We start from the raw sequence: 25,062 nt of genomic DNA on the forward strand, positions 1-25,062 counted from the left end.
CAAGGTTGCTCAGCCAATAAGGGATGGACCCGGGGATTCACACGTGTGTCTGTCCAGCTCTTCCTGCTTGCCCTGTGCCTGCTGCAGGTGTCAGTGGGTCTGGTGGTGCTGCCCTGGGTGCCATGCAGAAAGTGGCTGTGGTTCCCTGTCTGCCCCCTTGGCAGCCTTGCCTACATTAGCTCGATTTTTGCTGACAGATGAGCAAGCCAGCAGCAGCTGCTCTGATAGGCCTGGGAACTTGTCCCTGGAGGGAAAGGCTGAGTCCAGGAGGGTTATACCAGGCCTTGCAGCAGAAGTGTCTGGACATGTCACAGAATCTACTGAACTGGCAGTTGTCCCATTTCAAATCCCATTCTACAGATTTACAGGTGATACTGGTGCTGACTCCCTGCCATTTGATTTGAAGACTGAGAAAGATAAGACAGTTCACTGGGTGGTGACATTTATGACACAGGGAATGGAGGACTGTAATAAAATCTATATAAATTTATGTATATAAACCTTCCCCTGCATTTCAGACCCAAACATCACCCTGTTAGCAGGCTCAACTGGAGTGAAGAGAAAGTCCCTTCCCAAACTCGAATCCCGGGGAGGGTCCCTCACCCTCTCTGGTGAACACTCCGCCCTCCCTGCCCACCTTGCCTCCCCTTGACAGTAGCCCTCCCATCCCACTGCAGTGCCCTCCCCCTTTCCCCAGCCTCCTTGTAGGTTGCTGTGTGCCGGGGCTGTCTGTATTCATCGCTCCCAGCTTCGAATCAGCTCACATCACCATCGCATTTGCAGTAGGAAAGACCCCTCCCGTCCTGTGGGAGCTCTGGACTTTCATCTGGACCTTTCATCTGAAGCCCATCTGTACCTTAACTCCAAGCATGCCTGGTGCGCTGCAGGGCAGGTTTGAGATGTTTGCCCTGTTTCCAGTGTTAACTACCTGCCTTTTAGGATCCACTTCTTTTTTATTAAACTTTTTTTTTTAATTAATTAATTAATTTTTTGGCTGTGTTGGTCTTCGTTGCTGTGTGCGGGCTTTCTCTAGTTGTGGCTAGCAGGGGCTACTCTTCGTTGCGGTGCGCAGGCTGTAGGCACACGGGCTTCAGTAGTTATGGCACGTGGGCTCAGTAGTTGTGGCGCGGGGGCTCTAGAGCACAGGCTCAGTAGCTGTGGTGCATCGGCTTGGTTGCTTTGCGGCATGTGAGATCTTCCCGGACCAGGGCTCGAACCTGTGTCCCCTGCATTGGCAAGCGGATTCTTAACCACGGCGCCACCAAGGAAGTCCAGGATCCACTTCTTAGTTGTTCTTTTCCCCCACCTTTGTCCCCCTCCTTCCTTGAAGTTGTTGCTAAGGCTGCAACACCACCACCATTGAGCTGCCTTTTTCTCTGTTGAAGTCTTTTCACTGTTGTTTAAAAGAGAGTACTATGACCGCAGGACTCTAGCTCACCTCCCTGCAATTATGCGTGACGTTTATACAGAGTAAATTCTTCATCTTATCTAATATCTAATCTACTATCCCTTGTTTGTTAGTGTCCTTGGGATTGTGATGATAAACTCCAAGAGAGTAGGGATTAAGTCTACACGATTTTCCATAAATGCCCCATACTTTACCAGGCATAAGTAAGTGCTTGAAACTGCTTTTTGTTTTGAAAAAGAAAAGAAAACAACTTGTCAAATATAATTTGCGTCTTAGCACCAGTAAAATGAATTAGCTCTGGTTTATTGAATGCTTGTACATTCCTATAAGATAGGTGTCCCCTACCTGGCCATCCTGTGGATGAAGGAACTGAGGCTAAAGGAGGTGAATCACTTTGCCCAAGGTCACCCATCCACATCCGGATTCAAGCACAGATCTGTGTAATGCAAGCCTGTTTTGTCTTCACCATGCTCTTCTGCCTCCAGGGGAATACATGCCAATTTCATGAAGCCACTTTTAAGTTTCAGTAAATTATATTATCATTTTCAGTAAACTGATTGATAATTATTGGGTGACCCTCGGGAGAGAGGCGTTCTGACAGGAGACCCTCATCATTTTTTTTTTTTTTTTATTCTTTAATGAGTCCCACTTGGAAGTCCTTGCTTATTGAAAAGGAAGCCATCAGTCCTCTTAGGAGCCTTGGTAGAAATCCTTACTAAATACTTGACTGAAAACATTCAAGTCCCCAGGTATGTGCTCTCTTTGGTCTCTTTATTCCTATGCACAGTCTCATTTTCTATTTTCCCTTCCTTTTGAGTGGTCTCAGATGGTACTATTCTCGGAAGCTAATCCTGTCACCTGTGCTCTGAAGTGTCTCTTCCTGCTGCTTCAAAAACACTCAGGGAAGCGTGAGGTTGCCCTTGCTAAGGCAGCCAGGGCCAGGACAGGGCCGCATCCGCATCAGAAAGCATCCGTAGGGTTGTAGTCTGGCCACATCTCTGCTGCTCAGGGAATGGCGACCTGAGATGCCTGGAAGTGTGAGGTCCTGGGGAGTAAAAACCCCAACACCCCCGCCCCCAACCCTGCCCCCCGGAACCTCGAGGGTGGCACATTTCAGAGAGTCCCCTTTAAGTACCAACACTTGGGAAAACTTAATTTTAGGGAGAAGTGATCGAAAAACATCCCAAGCACCCCTTTGTTTCCGCAGGGAGCAATTAGTGAATGGAGCTGCTGCAGTCTGAGACTTGTGTCAGCTTTTGTTTTTTTTTGTTTTTTTGTTTTTCTTACCATAATAGTGCACTCAACCTGTTGCTGGCTGCTGACTCCTGGCATTGACTCTGCCTCCAAGGACATCAGATCCACCAGGTGGGGTCTAGTTTCAGGTCACAGGTCCGATGTCATTGCTGAGTGGCCTTGACAAGACACTTAGACCCTTAAATGAGAATAAAATAGTGCCACACAGAGGCACTCAACAATTACTGTTAGTTAGTGTCCCTTTGACTTGAAATCTGGAAGGGAAGCTTCTTAGATTTGTGGGCAAAAATAAGGAGTAACCTATAATTGAGGATCTCCCTGTGTAGAAAAAGTAGAGCTTTATCTAAATCAGGGACCTTGCTAGGCATTTGGCTACTTAGTGATAATTTTACTGTCTGGTTCCCAACTGCCCCCAGCCAGATCTGGAACTTAGGAAACATGTAATTATGTGTGAGCCTTTGGGCCCCAAGACAACAGATGCACAGCTATTGAGACCTCCATTTAGAGGCTGCTGCCTTCTCCTGTGCCTGGTTCCCAGCTATGCTAAAGATGTGCTTTGCAGGTTGACCCTAAGGGGGATTTATGCACTTGAGGGCTCGTCTCTGGAGACACAGAAAACTAGTGAGGCCAAGAGGTTTGGAGTAGAGACCTCCGGAGAGATGGTGGACGGGTTATGTGTTGAAGAACCAGCCACGCTGGCCATTTTCTGTGAGTAGCATGAAGAAAAAAGCTTTAGAAGCATAGGTCTATGTCCTCAAGCAGCAGCATTTACTCAGTTGTACTGGTGTTCTTTTCTACTTAAATTTTAGCAATGCAGCAGTATTGCTTTCTCTTGTTTTGTAGACTGATCGTCAGTATGGGTTAAATGACATTAGAAGCTATGCTGGGAACCTAATCCTCACTCATTTATGTGGAAAAATGTGTTCCATTTTTGCACAGCCAGTGAACTTTTGGGTGGCAGTGTGTTTGTAAGTTGGGGACTGCTTGTAGGGTATTTTGTAAAGAAGGAAACATTCTTTTCAAGTCAGGACCTTCTGTGGGTTAAAGGGGAGTCACTGGAACCAGATGCTAAAAAAGCATGCTCGAAATTAGTTTTGGACTTGACTGTAGTATGGTTGAGCCTGAATAACTTCCAACAGGGTGTTTAGAAATTCAGAATATTAGTAGTAGAGTCATAGAGATGATCTAGTGCTTCCTAATTGCTGGTTTGCAAACTGGTTTGTCTGTAATAAAGAATTAAGTTGTCTGCAATGTCTATAGAAAGCACATATGGTATATATCAGTTACATTATGTCTTTGTGAAATACGGCAATCACCTTACATGTATTATAAAAAGTCATGTCATTTATTTTTTAATAGTTGCCCCCTTATTTTTCCAACAACTAGGTAAGTGACCCTTCATATCAGGGTCCTGGATCTGCCACCTGTTTTTGCGCATTCTTTGTTCTTTTGTAATGGTCAGACTCAGGGTGCCAACTGAGAATAGGAAACCACAGAATTTTTTCCATCTCTACCTGTCCTAATGATAATGGGTTGTAAACCTTACCAGAGTGCACAGCTTTTCCTCTTAGCAGTCTTTTTAAAATAAATAGACTGATTTTTAAAAATAACATTTCAGAAACAAATGTCATTTTATTATTTGTATGGGTATCAGCATCTTGTGTATGGGGTTTTGGATTGGACCTCTTTCTGTTTGAACTTTATCATTTGGTGTGTAAAAAATAAGTAAAATAGTATAAGGAGGAAGAAAAATGATTTATACTTGCTTCACCCAGACCTAACCATTGTTAAAATTATTAAATTTCTTTCTGAACTGTAATATATATACATCCATGGACCTTATTTTGCTTTTGGACAAAACTGAGAAAAACATAGCTTTTAAAAACTTAATACATCCTGAGCATTTTCCCATATTACCAAAATTGTTTTGCAAACATGGCCTGGTACCTGTGTTATATTTTATGTGCAATGTACAAGAATTTATTTAACAAACCCACTCCCCTCATTGTTGACTAAGTAGGTTGTCATTAACTTTTTTGCATTGGTGAACATCTTCATCAATTTTTTGTTCCTCTTTAATTATTTCCTTAGAATAAATTCCTAGAAGTCTAATTATAGGTTAAAAGGATGAACGTTTTTCATGCTCTTGCCAAGCCGGGAACAAAATCCTCGGTGCATGCCATTGGCAGCATTGTGAGTAGTTTCCCAGGACAGCTGGGCCCCAGGTGCAGTGTGTCGCCAGGGCGGCAATGCAGTAAGGGTCTCCCCCACCCTGTGCATGCCATTGGCAGCATTGTGAGTAGTTTCCCAGGACAGCTGGGCCCCAGATGCAGTGTGTCGCCAGGGCGGCAATGCAGTAAGGGTCTCCCCCACCCTCTGCAGCAGGCGTGGTGAGCGCAGCAGTGAGAGCCGTAGAAGAAAAAACGAGAAAACCGATTGTTCCTAGCATTTTTTGCTCTTGCTTCTTTTGGGGGTGGGGCGGGGTGAGTTCCTTCTCGAAAACTCAGCCCTATTTATATATTCCTTATTTTTTCATGTAAAAAGAGAGACCTATATTATATTGCCTTTATCTATCTGTTTATTTATTTAATATACATGTATCTATTCTTTCTCAAATTCTTTTCCCATTTAGGTTGTTAGAGAATATTGAGCAGAGTTCCCTGTGCTATACAGTAGGTCCTTGTTGGTTACCTATTTTAAATATAGAAGGATTATCATACTAAGTGAAGTCAAGTCAGACAGACAAAAGACAAATATCATATGATATGGCTCTATGTGGAATCTAAAAAAAATGATAAAAATGAACTTATTTACAAAACAGAAACAGACTCACAGATTAGAGAAAGAACTTAAGGTTCCGGTGGGGGAGGGATAGATTGGGAGTTTGAGATTGACATGTACACACTAGATTGTCTTTTTTTTTTCTTTTTTTAAAAAACCCTCTCTCGTACAAAAGCGAGCCACTGACTGTTCATTCCATTTCAGAGTGTCCACCATGAGAAGACAGTAGAGGTGATCTGAAAGGAGCAGACCTCCCATCATAGCCGAGGACCCCATGAGAGAGCTTGGAAAAGCCAGGGGGTGGTTAACTAGGGTGACCACAGCCGTGATAACTAATCACAGAGCACGCTTGTGGTCAGACTTGACTTCCACCAGTGATGGCAGGACTCACGTCAGGATTCTTGCTTCCGTGTAGGTGTGAGACCAAGCCTGATCTAATTCTCTTTTCGCTAACCTGGGCTTTCTTCTTAGCAGTTAGTTGGTGTGTGGCTGGAAACGGAAGAAGGGCTGCAGAAAACTGAGTGGTTGGCCAGTGTGGGGAGTAGGGAGAGGAAGAAAAGGAGGAGGAGGGGGGAGCAAAGATACTTTCAAGGAGCAATCTTTTAAGTCTTCTTGGAAGAGGAAGTTAACTCTGAGAGATTAGAGTATATGCTGTGTTTTTGGCATATACCAGGAAGTAAGCACCTTTTAAGAGCTTGGCTTGAAGTTGGTAACTAGTAATGCAAACTATTGATTTAAAAATTTTTTTTGTTAAGTATTTGTTAATGAGAGAATTGATTTCTATAACTGAGAAAAGGGTTACAAGACATGGTGTGTGTCTCGCCCCTCCCCCCAAATCATGGCTTCAGGGGCTGCTTTTCAGTACTCTGAACCTGAAGCTGGAAGACATCTTGGTTTTAGACTCTACATGAGAAATGTGACTTTGGCTCAGTATACTTTTATTGAGGGCTTGGCACTGGGACAGGTGTACAAAGATGAATGAGATCAGACCCTTGTCCCTAGTTTGGTGATACAAGGTTAGTAATATAAATAATAGATAAGTTTTTATTGCGGCAAAATACACATAACATAAAATTTACCGTTTGAACCATTTTGAAGTGTACAGTTCTACGGCATTAAATTGTTGTGAATGTATTTACCATCATTCATCTCCAGAACTTTTCCATCTTCTCCAACTTAAAACTCTGTACTTGTTAAACAATGACTCCTCATTTCCCTCTCCCCCCAGCCCCTGGAAACCACCATTCTACTTTCTGTCTCTGTGAATTTGATTATTCTAGGTACCTCATAAGCAAATCATACAGTATTTATCCTTTTGTGATTGGCTTATTTCATTTGGCTTAATTCTTCCAGGAATTAAGTTTCATCCATGTTGTAGCGTGTGTCAAAATTTGCTTCCTTTTTAAGGGTGAATAGCTATTCCATTGTATGGTTATATACCACATTTTGTTTATCCATTCATCCATCAGTAGACACTTGGACTGCTTCCATCTTTTGGCTATTGTGAATAATGCTGCTTTGAACATGGGTGTACAAATATCTGTTCCTTTCTTTCAGTTCTTTTGGGTATGTATCTAGAACTGGAATTGTTGGAGCTTATGGTAATTCTATGTTTAGTGTTTTGAGGAATCACTGTACTGTCTTCCACAGTGGTTGCACCATTTTACAGTCCCACCAGCAGTGCACAGGTTTCCAGTTTCTCTATATCCTTGCCATCACTTGTTATTTTCTTCTGCTAATAGCCATCCTAATGGATGTGAAGAGGTATCTCACTGTGGTATTGGTTTTCATTTCCCTAATGATTAGTGATGTTGAGCATCTTTTCATGTGCTTATCGGCCACTCATATATTCTTAGAAGAAGTGTCTGCTCAAGTCTTGATCATGTTTTAATCTGTTTTTTTTTGTTGTTGTCATTGTAAGAGTTCTTTGTGTATTCTGGGTACCAATCCCTTATCAGATATATGATTTGAAAATATTTTCTCCCATTCCTTAGGTTGCTTTTTTACTCTGTTCATAGTGTCCTTTGATGGTCAAAAGGTTTTACTTTTGATGAGGTCCATCTTATTTTTTTCTCTTGTTGCCTGTGCCTTTGGTTTCATATCCAAACAAAAAATAATTGCCAAATCCAACATCATGATGCTTTCCTCCTGTGTTTTCTTCTAAGAGTTTTGTGGTTTCAAATCTTACGTTTAGGCCTTTGGTCCATTTAGAGTTAATTTTTGTATATTGTATAAGGTATGGTTCCAGTTCTTTTTTCCCTTCCCTCCCTCCCTCCCTCCCTCCCTCTTCCTTCCTTCCTTCCTCCCTCCCTCCTCTTCCTTCCTTCCCTCCCTCCCTCTTTCCTCCTCCTTTTCCTTCCTTCCCTCCCTCCCTCCCTCTTCCTCCCTCCTTCCCTTCCTTCCTTCCTTCCTTCCTTCCTCCCTCCCTCTTCCTTCCTTCCTTCCTTCCTCCCTCCCTCCCTTCCTGTGGATATTCAGTTTTCCTAATACAATATGTTGAAAGATAACTTTAATTTATGAAAGAAGATGCTTAGCTGCCACTCACAGGAGTTACTGAGCCACAGTCTCTGGCAAGAGGGTTCTGTTTGACTGATATAGGAGGAAGAGATTCAAGCCTCTCACTGCATTATGGAGAGACAGCACACTGCAGGAAGCTTCCCTGTGGGTACTTCCTGTGCAGCACAAGTCTGGGAATTCCCACAACACAAGTCTGGGAATCTGCAGGAGCCATTTCAAGTGAGAAGGGGGGAAAGAGAAGGACATTATCAAGGTAAGATGAGAAACACATGGTATATAATGTGCTTCTTAATCTGTTATCTTTCGTTATATATGTATTCTTTATAGGAGGCTTGTTTGGACTGGAATTCCCCGTTAGTCTTTAGTTTGTGGGGGGTTTTTCAGTGGGGATGTGTGCACTTACTTTAGCTATTTGTCACGGTAGAGAAGAAACAGGGTTTCATGCTGGTGGGAAGATATTACCTTGTTTGAAAGAAAGATAACTTTGCACATGGCCTTCATCTGTGATGGACTCTAAACCTGCTGCAGATTTCTCCCCTAAAAGTGGTGCCACAACACAAGTCTGATCTCAACATGTGTGCAGCTGTGGACCAGAGGGTTGAAAGCAGATCCTGTGTCTCTTTCCGGATGAATTCCAGAGGGACACAGCAGCAGTTTTTTCTGTAACTCTTTGCATGTGCACAGGAAGTTCCTTACAACCCACTCTGTTAGATCTCATTTCCTTTCAGTTTTTTGCCCTCGGTGCTCCCTGGGTGTCTGGCCTGTAGGTTCAGGGTTCAGAGAGCCTCTGGATTGGTGCCCTCTTGTGGTCCTCCTTTGATCTGGTTGGGATCTTGGGAGTTGAAGGCCAAGAAAGGGTCCCTAAGAAGAAGAAAACTCGGGGGAATTGATTATAAATTTCTGCATGAGGAAGTCTTTTTAAAATACAACATGATAAAAGCATTACGAAGTTAATCAATTTAACTACACAAATAAAAATTTTCTTCAGGAAACAACCCTTTTTTAAGGGTAAAAGTTCACTGGAAAGGATATTTGTAATACAAATGAGAAATGGTCAGTTTTCTTAATGGATATCAAGAGCTTTTCAATAAAGAAAAGATCAGTAACTCAACAGAGAAGTGAGGATAGGATATCAACAGACTGGTTTCAGAAAAAGAAAAACAAAGGCTTTTAGGCATATAAAAGATGTTTAGCCTCACCTAAAATGGAAACGTAAATTAAATAGGTAGATAACATTAAGTTAGATACTAAGAGTATGAGGAAATAGATGTATGTAAATCACTGATGCTGGGGGATATCTGGGCTTATGTATGGAAATTTTAAAAAATACAGATTCTTTGCCCTAGCAGATCCACTACTAGAAATGTATCTGACAGGTGTATACATTTGCCCATACATGATGCTTGTTTTAGAAAAAGGTGGGCACGACTGAAATGTTTATCAGTGGAAGACTAGCTGCGGTTCCATTCATACAATGGAATGTATGCACTTGTAAAGGAAGAGGTCTTAAATGCACTGATGAGAAAATCTTCAAAATATATGAGTGAATGAAGGTACAGCATTGTGTTAGTGTTTGTTTGAAAAGTTTGCACACACTTCTGTTTTTTATATGCAGTGACCGCCTCTCAAAGGATGTACATGAAAACCGAAAACAGCACCTGCAAGAAAGTCAGAAAGGTGGTTGGGATGTGGGGTGGGAAGAAGGCAGACTTCACACTTTGTGCTGTTTCATACCTTTTAGATTTTGTACCGTGTTTCAGATATTGCCTCTTAAAAAGCTAACTGCCTTGAAAAGGGTAATAGAGATTATGTAAGTAGAAAAACCAAGATAAAAACTAAAAAAATAAAAAAAACAAAAAAAACCCCAAAAAACCCAACAACAACCTAGAATTTCAGCTCAGGTTTTAGATCACCAAGGTTTAACAATGAAGCAGGGACAAATGACAGAATTCTGAGCTGGAGACAGAACGTAGTCCTGTACGGTTTCATAGATGTGAAGAAAATAAAATGAATGGCCATGAATCAGGATGAAGTCTTCAGCTGAGTTACAAAATAAAAAGTTTCCCAATAGATTGTTTCTAGGATATATTTGTATAAATGAAAATTTAAGGGGTTTTAGAGACAAGAATAATTTTTATTGAGCATGTATTTTGTGTTAGCCACTATCTTATATATATTGACCTGTTAACACTTAGAGCCCATTTGTGGAATGGCTGTCATTCCTACCATTTGCAACAAGGACAGTTAATGGTCTGAGAGGTTGAGTTGTCTGACACATAACTGGTGTAGGTGTGGTAAAGTCAGGAATCAAGCCAGGTCCCGTGTGCTCAGCCTGATTCAAAAGGACCCACTTTTCACCTTTTAGAACTTTGCACTAAGTGGTAGTTTTTGTCCATCTCGGCCTTTTTTTTTTTTTTTTTTTTTTCTTTTTCTTTTAAACCTATCTTGCTCAGAAGCTTAGGGCATTTCTATCACGATACAAAATGGCACTTTTTACACATCTGCAGCCTAATAATTGGTACTCATTTTGAAGACCCTGAAGCACATTGCTGGATCTAAAAGCAACTTCTTAGTTACCAAGGAAACAGTAGATTTAGCCTAGTGCTCAGTCTAGTTTCTTTTGAGTGTAGTTGAAATCTTTAAAAATTGGTTGAGTCTCTTTAGCATGTATGATAATTATTAACCAGAATATTTGATGAAGGTGACACTCCTATATGCCAGCTAGTAATAGTTTACACTTAGAGCAAATGGAAAACATCAGGAAAAATTCTGCAGGAAAAGATTATAGAATGAAATGATACATATCCTTATGGAATATATCCTTTGGAAGAAGAAAAAAAAATTGTGTCCAAGAGTATACATTAATAGAAGTTGAAGAACGTGCTCATATTCTCTGTGATTTAAAAAACGAGAGTAATTGAACTCACCCATTGAAAAATGACAGGTGTATGAGCTTTCTAGGGCTGCAGTAACAAATTGTCACAAACTTGGTGGCTTAAAACAACAGAAATTTATTCTCTTACATTTCTGGAGGCCAGAAGTCCAAAATGTAGATGTTCGGCAGCATTGGTTTCTTCCGAAGGCTCTGAAAGAGAATCTGTTCTGTGCTCCTGTCCTAGCTTCTGGTGGAGTTCCTTGGCTTATAGATACATCACTCCAATCTCTGCCTTCATCTTCACGTGGTGTTCCCTCATGTCTCTGTATTTCCTCCTTTTCTGTTTCCTACAAGGACACTTGTCATTGGGTTTAGGGCCCATCCATTCCAAGGATGGTCTCATCTCGAGACCCTCAAACTTAGTTACATTTGCAAAGACCTTTATGCCAAATAAGGTCACATTCTGAGGTTCCAGGGTGTAGGACATGGTCATATCTTTTTGGGGGGCCACAATTCAACCCACGACAGAAGTTGAATCACAAAAGTTGGATGGTCATTGATCTTTTTTTTAGATAAACTTTTTTGGGAGATAATTGTAGATTCACATACAGTTGTAAGAAATAAAGCAGAGAGATCCCATGTACCCTTTACTCAGTTTCCCCAATGGTAATATCTTACAGGGCACTGACCTCAATAAAGTGAAGATATAGAACATTTCATCACCACAGGACCCCTCCTTCATGTTGCCCTTTATTAGCCACCCCTGCCTTCTCCCACCACTGCGATCCCCCATCGTCCCTCATCTCTGTCAACCAGTAACCTCTTCTGCATTTCCATCATTTTGTCATTGCTAGAATGTTACATAAATGGAATCATACATTACCCCCCCTCCCCCGCGCCTTTAGCATAATTCTCTGGAGATTCCTACAGGTAGGTAGGAGTTCATTCGTTTTCATTGCTCACTGGTGCTCCTTGGTGTATGTCACCAGTTTGTTTAAGCATTCACCCACTGGAGAACTTCTGGGTGATTTCCAGTTTCTGGCTATTATGACTAAAGCTTCTGTGAACATATGCGTACAAGCCTCTGTGTGAACATGTTTTCATTTCTCTGGGCTATATAAATGCCCAGGAAGGAGTACAATTGCAGGATCATATCGTAGTTGCACGTTTAGTTTTTAAAGTGCCGAATTGTTTTCCTGAGGATGTGAGCCATTTACACGTCTACCAGCAGCGTATGAGTGGTCGCTTTCCTTCCCGTCACCAACATTTGGTGTGGTCACTATTTTTTATTTTAGCTGCGCTGATAGGTATGTAGTGAAATGTCATCCTGGTTTAAATTTACATTTCCCTAACGGCTAAATGATATTGAGCATCTTTTCATGTGCGTATTTGCCATCTCTATACCCTCTTGGGTGAAATGCTTCTTCATGTCTTTTGCCCATGTTCTAGTAGGAGTGTTTGTATTTTACTGTTGAATTTTGAGAATTTTTTATATAAGATACTAGTCTTTTGTTTGATATGTGCTTTGTGAGTATTTTTCTCCCAGTCTGTAGCTTGTCTTTTCATCCCCTTAAGAGAGAGGTTTCACAGAGCCAAGTTTACTTTTGACAAAATTCAGTTTATCAGCTTTCCCTTTTATGGGTCATGCTTATGGTGTCAAGTCTAAGAAATCTTTGCCAAGCACTAGATCCTGAAGACTTTCTTTTTTTGGCTGTGCCACGTGGCTTGCAGGATCTTAGTTCCCCCACCAGGGATTGAACCTGGGCCCTGGCAGTGAAAGCACCAAGTCTTAACCACTGAACCATCAGGGAATTCCCCCTAATAAGTTTTCTGTTTTACATAAGCCCGTGATACGTTTTGAGTTAATTTGTATATCAGGTATGAGGTTTAGGTCAAGGTTCATTTTTTTTGCCAATAAATGTCCAGTTGGTCCAGCACTATTTCTGGAAAAGACTGTCCTTCCTCTGTCAAGCAAGTGGACTTATTTGTGTGAGTCTAAAACAAAAGTTTGGCCTGTGTCTACTGACAGTTGCTTCAGTTTCACAAATTAATAAAAGAAAATCATTCTCTGCAAAGGATATGTGCTTTAACGCCTCTTATCTGCCAACAGTAGATTAGCCCTGATGACTTATGATGATTTACATTGTGGTAAACTCACCATACTTTGTAGAGTAACATGGTGTGTAGCTTTGGGAATTCTTTTATTTATTTATTTTTGGATTCCAGAGGAGTTTGGGGTCCAAGGAGGTAGTTGATGAATGATGAATCCATCAAAATCTGGAAGGGATAACTTGAGGCAATTGAATCTCTTAATAGAGGATTTGAACCCCTTTCTTCAGACACTATGAGGAATAAGTGGGAAGTTTGGTTTTCAAGGACAGTGAAAGAGACTTTCCAAAAGGAAGGAGAAGTGGGTGCGTGGCTCACGCTTTTGGTTTCCTCTCCCTGCTGTGCTGCAGTTAGACGCAGGTGCTAGAGGAACCCTAAAGAGAAAATTAAAAAAAAAAAAAAAAAAATCTTTTGACCGCCAGATAGTCTAACTTCTGGTTTTCCACAATTTGGATAAGGATTACTGGAAAGGAAGAGTTAACTCAAATATGCTTTGTACAACAAAGCAGTCTTGTGCTGTTTAGTCCACGTTAAACGTTTACCCATGTGTGGCCTTCAATTTGCAAAGATTCAGCCAAGGATCCAACTGGCACATTGTCCTCGCCTTTTTATCCATTCATTTTTTAAAAACAGGGGGGAGTCAGCTTTCTTTTTTGTGCCTCTCTCCAGAAGGACTTCAAGTCCTGGGCCATAATTTCTGTAATAGGCATATTATCCTTGCTTCGTAAGCCAAACTGTACGAAGTGGGTGGGCTTTGGCACCCCTCGTCCAAAGAGACGTGCTCAGCTTTTCCTCGGACAGGGGGTTCGGTTGGCTAGGTTTTACCATCTCAGCTTGCCTCCTGCCCCTCAAGTAAAAGGGGAAGGAAAGAGATCCAGCCTCACTTGCACCCATGAGGCAGTGAGAATTGACCCTCCAGCATGCCTCCTCTTGCTTCTACCTTTTGCAGAGGGCTTCATAAGGAGCAAATTCATCGAAGCTAGCAATAAGCCTAGATGCATTCCATTTTTTTAGGAGTGGGGAGAGTGGTGGTGGTGCCTTTTGTGTTTGTCCTGTGGGGAATACAAAGAAGTGTCCACAGATTCCATATTCAGGCTCAGAATCAGCAAGAGGAGGCTGAAATCAATCATTGTTTTATACCGAATAATTGTAACCCGGTGGTGAGGCCTGCATCGCCACTTGAGCACAAGCACAGTCCTGTCTTGCCTGATGTTTTTTTTTTAAAGATCAAATTTATAGAGAGAATGTTTTGCTTATCTCTTTTTAAATTTTATTTATTTATTTATTTATGGCTGTGTTGGGTCTTCGTTTCTGTGCGAGGGCTTTCTCTAGTTGCGGCAAGCGGGGGCGACTCTTCATCGTGGTGCGCGGGCCTCTCACTATCGCGGCCTCTCGTTGTGGAGCACAGGCTCCAGACGCGCAGGCTCAGTAGTTGTGGCTCACGGGCCCAGCTGCTCCACGGCATGTGGGATCTTCCGGGACCAAGGCTCGAACCCGTGTCCCCTGCATTGGCAGGCGGATTCTTAACAACTGCGCCACCAGGGAAGCCCCTTGCCTGATGTTTTGCCTGAGTTTTTTTAACTGAAGTATAGTTATTTTACAGTGTTGTGTTAGTTTCAAGTATACAACAAAGTGGGAGATCAGAAGTGACTTGTCTTACTCTTTTCCTAGTAAAATATTTCTCAGGAAAACTAACTTCTAAGGAAGTCCAGCAAGCCTGTGCTTTGGAGCCCGAGGGGAGGAAATTACAGAGCCATGCTGAAAGTGTTCTGTTCCTGGCAGCTCCTGTATTTTTTGTTGTGGACACTGCACCTGTGTTGTAGGGTCACTGTGGATCTCGGGAAGAGAAGAGGTTTCTGTCCCCTTCTGATGCAGTGGCAAGGCAGGCAGTGTGTGTGGTTGTTAAGAGCCGGCGTCCTGAAGCCAGCCTGCCTGAATGTGAAGACCGGCTCAGCTGCTCTCTCGCTGTGTGATCTTGGGCCAAGTCACTTAATCTACCTCTGTACCTCCATTTCCTGTATGTAAGATGGGCACAGTAAGACCACGCACCTCATAGAGTTGGTTTGAGGATTAAATAACGTAGTAAATGTAAAGTCCTTAGAACAGTTCCTGGCGTCTGTTTGTTAGCTATTGTTCATCATCCCTCAGTTGATTCTAAACAAGTTTAATTTCATGAGTGAGTGTTCTTTGAGGGGGTTTCTCTGCAGGGGCTCGTGACTCCAAAGAGAACAGAGCCAACTAGGTAATTTTACAAACCCAGAAGTGAATTATTTTAAATGTCTTTGCTAGGAATAGAGCTTAGATGGACAATTCACTGAAAAGTCCTGGGAATATGTTTATATTGGTGACTGTTGATCAGCTAGAATTTTTCTCAGCTGCAGGCTAATACCTGGGATTTTCTAGGCTGGACTACCTTTGCAGTACCAACACGGATCAGGAATTAAAACTGTGCTCTGTGATGACCTAGATGGGTGGGATGCGGCGGGGGAGGGGGGTCCAAGAGGGAGAGGACATATGTATACATATAGCTGATTCATTTTGTTGTACAGCAGAAACTAATACAACATCGTAAAGCAATTAATACTCCAATTTAAACACACACACACACACACACACACACACACACAGGTGAGAGCTTCCATTGTGGGGCGTTTTCATCTAGTACTGTTTATAATCTGGTTTCCCCCCTCCCAGCTGCAGCTTCCTCTATGGAGTGCTTGGCCTGCAGCACAAGTAATGTGCTAAAAGATGAGGAGGATGTTTAACTCCACTCTGACACATCAGGGTAAATACAGAGAAAGAGACTGGCAGGTGGCAGAGAGGTGCGCAGTAGTCTGGGAACATTGGTCCAGGCAAAATGCTCCTCACCTCACCTTTTAAAACTCACAAAGAAATTACTTGTCTGAGGGGATGCTTGTGGCGCCTGTGATGAATAAGGCAGACTCTTGGCCCAGGACAGGAGAATTGCTGCAGCTTTCAAGAGGACATTTACACTAAGGTATACTGGGCATGTGGGTGTTTACATTAGGATTATTTAAGTTGAAAGAGACAGAAAACTTCAAACAACAGGGTTTAAACAAGATAATTTACCTCATTCCTATCTTAGTTCCATGATCCTTTGAGTCTGTGGCTCCTTTATTTAGCTGCTTCACTACCCTTAGTTAGCATGATATCAATCCTACAGTGTGGCCACTTGAGCTCCAGCAATCAAGTCTTCATTCCAGCCAACAGGAAAGAGAGAGTCAAAAGGGGGACCCTTATCCTTTTAGGAGATTCTAGAAGCTTCCATTTCACAATTGGTCTAATTGGTCAGAACTTAGTACAGTCACAGGCTGTAAGGGAGGCTGGGAAATGTAGTCATGTGCGCAGCTAAAACTCGGGGGCTAAGATTTGGGTACACAACTAGTTGTCTCTCTACCTGAGTATGTGATATGTTTTAGGATGGAATCAAGGCTGATGTTAAGGATGAGCAGGGCAAACTATATTTTTGAAATTCCAGGTCTGAAGGAAAAAGAAAACTGTTGGGCCGTCAATTCAGACATTTCCTGTGGTCATCCATTTAACTACATTTGAGTGAGCCCCCCAGGTGCCAAGGCCTGCCAGGCCCTGGGAATAAAAGCTGAGTCGTAACTGGTTCCTGTGTTCCAGGAGCTCTTAGTTACTGTAAGGCAGCTATGCTCACCAATGCCTCTTAGTGATTGAACTGATCTGTGGCCACCTCTTGATGTCTAAGACCCTTTTTATCACATAACAACTTAGTGAGTTTCTGATTTAGATCTTATTTATTTGTGTGTGTATGTGTATGTGGTGGTGGTATTGTAGTTGTAGCTAGGAGAACCCATTTAGCAGTGCATGGGTTCTGGGGTCATCTATGGACCCAAGGCTGGTTGGCCTTACCGATATTCCCAGGGAAGCATTGAGTGACACCTGCCTATTGCTTCCATATAGTTGGCTTGACCAGGAATTGAGTCAGCAGATTTGAGCTCTGTTCTGTCTCAGGGCAAATTACTGGGGTTTTGGTTTTCTCATACTTGTACATTAGAGCTTCTGAGCTACATGGGGAGCAACCCCAGCCCCCAAAGGTGTGATGTAATGTCTGGGGGCCGTGCTGAGCACCATATAAGTTAGTGGTGTGTTTCTTTTTTCTTTTTCTTTTTTTTTTTTAAACTTAATTTATTTTTGGCTGTGTTGGGTCTTCATTGCAGTGTGCAGACTTCTCATTGCGGTGGCTTCTCTCGTTACAGAGCACGGACTCTAGGCGCACGGGCTTCAGTAGTTGTGGCTCGTGGGCTCTAGAGCGCAGGCTCAGTAGTTGTGGCGCACGGGCTTAGTTGCTCCGCGGCATGTGGGATCTTCCCGGACCAGGGATCAAACCCGTGTCCCCTGCATTGGCAGGCAGATTCTTAACCACTGCACCACCAGGGAGGTTCCAGCGGTGTGTTTCTTACTTGATGATAGTGACAGGGAAAGTTGCTTTTAAGAGTTATCGAGGTGACTTGTACACAGTCCCAGAGTGACGGAGTTAGATGGGGTCTTCCTGCCTGAGGAGGCTAAGCATCTGGCCTTCTTGCACTCTTAGCTGCTGGGTGGTGCCTTCAGGGCAGGTGTTAACTGATGCCCACAACCCATTCTGAAGGGTGGGGAGGGAGTGATGAGTCAGGTGCCTCACCTGGAGCTGGCTGACTATTTTAAGCTGCGTGCTGTGTGGTTGCTAGGTTTTCCTCCATCTCAGCAGCGCTCCCTCTGATAATGAAGCAGCTCACTCTGAGCGGGACAGACAGCTTGATGCGATTCTTGCGTGTTGGGCAGCATAACCCTCAGCCTGTACTCTTCTGTAAGGTTGCGCATGAGAAATACCAACCCCGTCCCCTGGGGACACACCCAGCCTGAAGCCCTCTGTAGGGCTGAGCTATGTTGCTCTGAGCTGACCATCTTGGGCTCCATCCAGGTTATGTGTTGGGGTGGTTGGTGGTTCACCCAACAAAAAGGCCACCAGAGCTCATTTGCTCTGTTTGTTCCGTTTGTTTTCCTCATTTGGCAATATTGGGATTGGACAAGAGGATCTTAAGGAAGATCTTAGAAGACACACACACGCTAGAAATGGCACACTAAGGTGGTGTCTAGGCTGTCTGAGCCACCTCCTACGTGAGAATCAGTTTAGAGAATTGCTGTACTTCCTATAGCAATATGGGAACCTGTGCAGACTCACCAGCTGCCCTGTTGGAAACCGCTAGCTTGAAGGGCCTGTTGATTGGCTGTTGACTGACTGCTCCTGGGTCTTCTCGAATGAATGGGAAGTGTCCCCGAGAAGGGAGTCCGCCATATTGGTTAGCACATCTGGTGGACTGGCCTAATGATGAAGTCCAGTGTTGACATGTTCTTGGAATTACAATGTGGGAAAGAATCTTAAAGTCACTGTGAGTTGTTCTCCATCACTGTAGTTGTTTGTGAGATTTAGTCCTACAGATTTTTCTTCAGAGAATTTTCCGGGCCCTCCAAATTTCTGGCTCCTAACAGCTGGATTTGTTGAATATAATCCAAATTTAGGTTCCAAATACCTTGAGCGTGTGTGTGTGTGTGTGTGTGTACTTTTAGCTTCTTTTTGATATCACTTGCCTGCCTTGAGTCACATGAAATTCTATGAAAGTTGACTTTAATGATACAGTGGGACAAAACAGAATTACGTTTCTAACCAGTTCCCTCCCTGTTCTCTGGAAGTGGAGTAAACTTACAGAGAGTATTGGGGCTGATGCCAAAACTGCTTCAGTTTGGAATAGTGAAAAGAATTGTGCCTTTGCAATTAGAAGATCTGTGGCTTGAGATTAGGCTCCATGACCTTGAGCAAGTCATTTAGCTTGATTGAAATCTCTAAGCTTCAGTTTTCTCATTAAGAAAAAAAAAAGGTAAAATAGTATCTTGTTGTAAAACAATTGAGATAATATCTTCAAAATGGCACAGGAGTGAAGAAATTGTAAATCACCTTCCCTGAGTCTTCCATATGATTTCTTTTTTTCCTTTTCTAAAGCTAACCTCATTGATCTTAACTTTGTATTCAGACAGCAACCCCAGCTGGCTTGTGGCTGTGTGTCCTGTACCCCACCCCCTCTTCTTTTAAAATAGTATAGTAGAAGTGGCAGGGACAGAAGACATTCTGGATACATCGCGGTTCATGTGGAGATACCATGCAAAACTGAGTTTACCTCCAGCCCCACGGGTGGTACCAGTTTGCCTGGGAGGTGCAGCTGGAAGGAGGGTGGGCTCTGGGGTTGGACTCCTCGCGTTGGAATCCTGGCTCCACTGCCACTTGACTTGGGGAAGTCACTTCACCTCAGGCTTCACCGTAAGTAGAGTGGGTATAATAATAATGGCCAGCACACACGGTTGTAATAAGTAAATGGGATGATTTAAAAATGTTGAGCCCAGTATCAGCACATAGCGAGAAACTGCCCCTTAAATGTGGACTCTTCTTATAATAATAATTATTATTTTTAATTGTGGTAAAATATACATAACATAAAATTTACCATCTTAAACCATGTTTAAGTGTACGTTTCAGTAGTGTTAAGTATATTCACATTGTTGGACACCCAATCTCCAGAACTTTTTCATCATGTAACACTGAAACTATATCCATTACACAGCTCCCCACTACCCCGCCTCCCCCAGCCCCTGGCAACCTCCATTCTACCTTCTGTTTCTATGAGTTTGGCTACTCTACATACCTCCTGAGTGGGATCATATGGTACTTGTGGTTTTGTGACTATAATTATTTAATAAGTCTTAGCTCACCACAGCAATTGCGCTGTCTCCCATTTTTAGCATTCTACAAGCTCATGATTGCCTGCCTTCTTCTCAAACCCTAGTCATTAATGACTTACTTCCTTTCTTGAGGGAACAAGACACCTTGCAGCTCCATTTCATCCTTTTGAAAAGGGTAGGGTTAGAGAAAAGGGAAATTAAAGTGAAGGAGACATAAAAGGAGGACCTTCAGTAAGGAAAAAACCATTCACTCATTGCAGACGTCCTCTGTAGGACTTCTTCCTCCTGATTGTGTGAAGATTCAAACCTAAGAACCAGTAGAAGCAATGAACCCCTCCCCAAGTATCTGTCGCCCCAATTTGACAGTTATCTAGATATTTTGGGCCCAGCTTTAACAAGTTCCAGAAAGAAGAAAATACTAGAAAAATCTAAATTAACCTACAGGCAAGTGTTTCTTTGCTTGTTCATGCAGTGGTGTTTATCTCCTGAATGATAAAAGGGTTTCTTCTGCTTGGAACTTCTGACTACCTTTTTTTTTTTTTTTCTTTTGAAGCATAGTTGACTTACAGTGTCGTGTTAGTTCCAGGTGTGCAGCAAAGTGATTCACTTATACATATATCTATATCTATTTTTCAGATTCTTTTCCATTATAGGTATTACAAGATATTGAATATATATAGTTGCTTGTGCTATACAGTAAATCCTTGTCATTTGTCTATTTTATATGTAATAGTGTATATATGTTAATCCCAAACTTCTAATTTATCCCACCCCCCACTTCTGGCTACTTTTTTTTTTTTTTAATAAATTTATTTATTTTATTTATATTTATTTTGGGCTGCATTGGGTCTTTGTTGTTGCGTGTAGGCTTTCTCTAGTTGCAGCGAGTGGGAACTACTCTTCATTGTTCACGCGGGCTTCTCATTTTGGTGGCTTCTCTTGTTGCGGAGCACGGGCTCTAGGCACACGGGCTTCAGTAGTTGTGGCACACGGGCTCAGTAGTTGTGACTCGCAGGCTCTAGAGAGCAGGCTCAGTAGTTGTGGCACACGGGCTTAGTTGCATCCATGGCATGTGGGATCTTCCTGGACCAGGGCTCGAACCCGTGTCCCCTGCATTGGCAGGCGGATTCTTAACCACTGCGCCACCAGGGAAGTCCCTGACTACTTTTAAGTTGAAGAGGAAAGGAACCAGGATTGTATGACTGTAGCCAAGTCCTTTAATTTGGTGTCCACATCTGTGAAGGGTAACACTTGTGACTTCTGGGGGTAGCTGTAATGGAGCACTTGGCCTAGGGCCTGACACCTAACCAATAATCAGTTAAAATGTTAGCAGTTGGTTGTGGTATGTTTGTGGAAAGAACGATCACCAGCTCAGTCCTTGAAAACATAGAGCTGAGACAAGCAGCTGTGGACCAACAAAACAGCCATCTTTACTCTCTTTTTTTGTTTGTTTGTTTGCTTTGCTTTGGCCACGCCACATGGCTTTCAGGATCTTAGTTCCCCGACCAGGGATCGAACCCAGGCCCCGGCAGTGAAAGCGCTGAGTCCTAACTACTGGACCACCAGGGAATTCCCCAGCCATCTTTACTCTTGATAGAGAGTGTAATGAGCACTGATGTTCTAGAATTGTACCTATTGTATGTTCATTAACCAGTTTTATTGGCCATTGGATAGGTTCTGTCCTAGGTTGTGCCTGGGTTAAGGGAAATGATGGTTTATCTGTGAAATTAAGCAGTGTAACTTCCTTATATGCTTTCCTGGCAGTGGTGGGATTACTATTCTTAGTAAAAAAAAACACACATTTAATGTGTTTTAGCTACAAATAAAAAAATACCATTATTTGAATAACCTGATAGATTATATATATCTGGCTCCATGAATCCCTGTTTTCATTTCTGTTCTTTGGACTTCTGGAAGGAATTCTATCTACTAGTGAAGGCTGCAGGTATAAACGTTGCCCTCTCATAGCCTTGTGATGTAAGAAGCAGATGGAAGCTAGGAAAAGGAAATTATGGGCCTATACATGTTTAAAAACTTAGAGGTTTTGATTGCATAGAACCTTTGATTCTGTTGTAGCATTTTCATTTTTGAATGTAGTTTAAGTCATGTGCAAGCTTTATGCCTTCCTGTGATTCTTTTTTTTTTTTTTTTCTTTTGGCACATCTGTAGTTCCAAAAATCCTAAGTAGTTTTAAATGCTTTTTTGTGTGTTAATGTGTAAAAGTGTCATAAAATAATTTTCTAATAATTAACAGTTGAGTCAAAATATTTTTCCCCCACAGATCCTTATAATATGGCAGTGTGTTTCACCACGTGTACAACAGGACATATTGTGCAAAATAGTTTTTGTTTTTTAACATCTTTATTGGAGTATAATTCAAAATAGTTTTAATTTACACTTGCTAGTACAACAGGAATGACCAGTTTTCCTTATGCTTGGACAAATCAAATACATTCTTCATAAGAATTTTTAAAAGTTTCCTGGTTTTTCCCTGTAAAATCAGTTGGTAAAATAAGTTCAATAGTAAGGCTTCTAAGGCTGAGCCCAAGAAACCTCTAACTGCTCATTTTTTCATCGCTTGTAATTAGGTCACCCAGTTCCAGAGGGGGCTTGAGTTACAGCTTCTAGAGGTTTTGTAATGTAGACATTCTTATTTTTCAAATAATCTTTGTATCAAATGAAAAAAAAAAAAGAAAAGAGTTATTTGGTAAATACAATCTTTCACTATCTCATTCTTTTGAATGCACTTGGTTTTATAATTTTCCTTTTACAAAGAGCGTATGTTACTGGAGAGAAAAGGAGTCAGATATGTGTATTACTAGCAACACAACACAAAGCACGTAGGTTTGAGTTCATCTGGAACTGGCGTCCGTACTCTTAGTTGGGATACCCCTAGGTTGTTTCAGGTATTGGTTATGTTTATGTCTCCAGCTCTAAAAGCAGGGGCACACATGTGTGACAAGGCTGCCCGGGGTACTGTGAGGGCGATGAAGTCCACGGCTCTGGACCAGAGCAAAAGAAACAAACAGAAGTAGGATGGAAGCCATGACCTTGGCCTTACCGCCAACCAGTCAAGCTCTCTGCTATGAGATTCCTTTGGCATAAAGAGATGTGCAGGGGCTGTGAGATGTCTAGCAAATGCCCAGTCACTTCATGACCCAGAGGCCCTTTGGCCCATCAGCACAGCCTCAGTGTGCCCTTTCCCCACTTTCTGCTGTCTTTTTTGTGTATCTATCCCAGGGTGCAAGCAAGGAAGAATAAAATAGTGTCACCTTTTATTAGTAGCTTTGGGGAAGGCTTTATGGAAGAGGAGTTAGAGATTACTGCCCTCCTCCCCCTGCCTTCACTGTGATACCTGAGCGTAGTAAATTGTGTTAAGGAAAGAGAGGAAGAGACTTTCGGGGCCCCTGAATTCCTTCTCAGCAGACGTTTCCTCCCTTCCCCTATTGCATCATCCAAGATATGGTAGCCTTGGGGTTCTTCCTTCCAAAGGCCCCCTTGCTCAGGGCGCACACATCAGCTCAGTGACTGGACCTCCCTTATTCCGTGGTGTTCCCTTCTCTCCTTACAGTCTTCCGTTTGTGCTAAGATTGTGCAGCTCCTGGGACAGAATGAGGTGGACTATCACCAGAAGCAGGTGGTCATCCTGAGCCAGGATAGCTTCTACCGTGTCCTCACTTCAGAGCAGAAGGCCAAAGCCTTGAAGGGCCAGTTCAATTTTGATCACCCGGGTGAGTCGGGGCATTGAAGGGCGTGTGGGGGGGGATTGGTTGAAGAAGTTGCTTAACCTCTCTGTTTCCCATCCACAAAATGGAGGACTGATAGGTACCTTGCGGGGTTGCGGTGGGGCTTATAGGAAAGAAGCACTTTGCAACGCATCCTCTGGTGCTTGGCGCCTTAAATACTGATAGAATCTGTGTCTGAACAAGGGTGACTCTTGGAGAAGCCTATTACTCCAGGTGGGCCAGACACAGGTTAGCACACACACACAGCTGGTTCTCCCGCCTCCTGATCCTCAGCAGCCTGTGTCACACTCTCCCGCCAGCACCCAGCACGTGCGTGTACATGGCTCGTGTGTTAAACTCACCGACTGGCAGAGTGGGGTGGAGGGTCCAGGATGGCGGCCTGAATGGTTTTTGCCCTGACGGTCCCAGATGAGCACACTGCCCCTTTAGCTGGTTTGGAGTTCTTATAACTGTGGAAGTCAAAACTTGGTGTGATGCCTGCTGCAGTCCCCTAGTTGTGAGTATGCTTTCCAGGTTATCATATGCTGGATTTAGAGAGAGGAGAGAGATGTCTGAGGCCAGAGATGGAATGGCAAGCCAAAAAAAAAAAGAATCCACTTTTCAGAACTCATTTATACACTTTGGTTTGAGATGCAGGGAATTCGCATTCTGCTTTGGGTAGAAATCTGGCTTTTTTGCGGGGAGGGGATGCTTCTCTAGAGTGTGATACACATATGTGAAATAATAGGTTTATAGGGATGCCCTGTTCATCATTATAGGAGAAATCATTTTACAATTAAGAAACATCTTAATAGTTTGATTTCCTTCAGATGCCTTTGACAATGAACTCATCTTCAAGACACTCAAAGAAATCACCGAAGGGAAAACAGTCCAGATTCCTGTGTATGACTTTGTCTCCCATTCCCGGTAAGTGAGCTGCTCTGGGCTGGGGATTGTTACCTGTTGCTCCCCAGAGCATCCCAGAAGTTCCAGGCTTCTTCCCGCCCGCACCCCCGCCGCCCCCATGTGCCTAGTGCCCACTGCAGCCTGTCAGTGACAGGGCGGTGGCATCAGCATGCCTGTAGGTGCACGGCGTCAGGAATTCATCCAGGTGCTTCCTGGAACAGTCCAATCCTGATCATCATGCTCTGTTAACTCTGAAGGGATAGATTTGTGAATTTGGACTCAGGTGAGGGACTGCGCATTCGTCCTCATCCACATGCCCAAGCTGTTGTTCCTGGAACAAACGCAAGGGGGTGTGGTAGAGGAAAAACAGGAAGAAGAAGAAAGGAAGCTGTTCTTTCTGCTCTCCTGGTTTACTTGGGATCGAGCTGTGTGGGGAGGTGTGAGGGCACTGGGGTCACCAAAGACTAGACCCACCAGAGAGCTTCTCAATCACGTCAGACCTGTCCTTTCCATTTGTCGATTTTCATGCTCCTAATAAGGAATAGCAGAGTGGCTTGACCTCCATTACAGCCTCCTTCCCTCTTGAGTGGTGGGAAGGGGCTTCTGGGGGACTTCCCTCCTGCTAGCCAGACCCCGAGCTCCTTCAGAGCTACACAGAGCTCTCTGCTCACTTTGTCTCCTTCGGGGGACCTCCCAGGCACACTCGACACTCCTAAATGGTGTGTCAC

At 43.1% G+C, this 25,062-nt stretch overlaps 1 protein-coding gene across 4 annotated transcripts in view; it reads left to right on the forward strand.

The window, feature by feature from the left end:
• The window catches only part of UCK2 (uridine-cytidine kinase 2), an 85,848-nt gene that overhangs the window by 34,779 nt on the left and 26,007 nt on the right, over positions 1 to 25,062 (forward strand). For all 4 annotated transcript variants that reach the window (XM_068541188.1, XM_068541184.1, XM_068541186.1 and 1 more), the window contains 2 exons: positions 23,275 to 23,434; positions 24,259 to 24,355. In XM_068541188.1, the coding sequence (XP_068397289.1) occupies positions 23,275 to 23,434; positions 24,259 to 24,355 (257 nt within the window). The remainder of the gene's footprint in view (positions 1 to 23,274; positions 23,435 to 24,258; positions 24,356 to 25,062) is intronic.

This window comes from Eschrichtius robustus, chromosome 3 (genome assembly GCF_028021215.1).
Source record: "Eschrichtius robustus isolate mEscRob2 chromosome 3, mEscRob2.pri, whole genome shotgun sequence".
NCBI classification, from domain to species: domain Eukaryota; kingdom Metazoa; phylum Chordata; class Mammalia; order Artiodactyla; family Eschrichtiidae; genus Eschrichtius; species Eschrichtius robustus.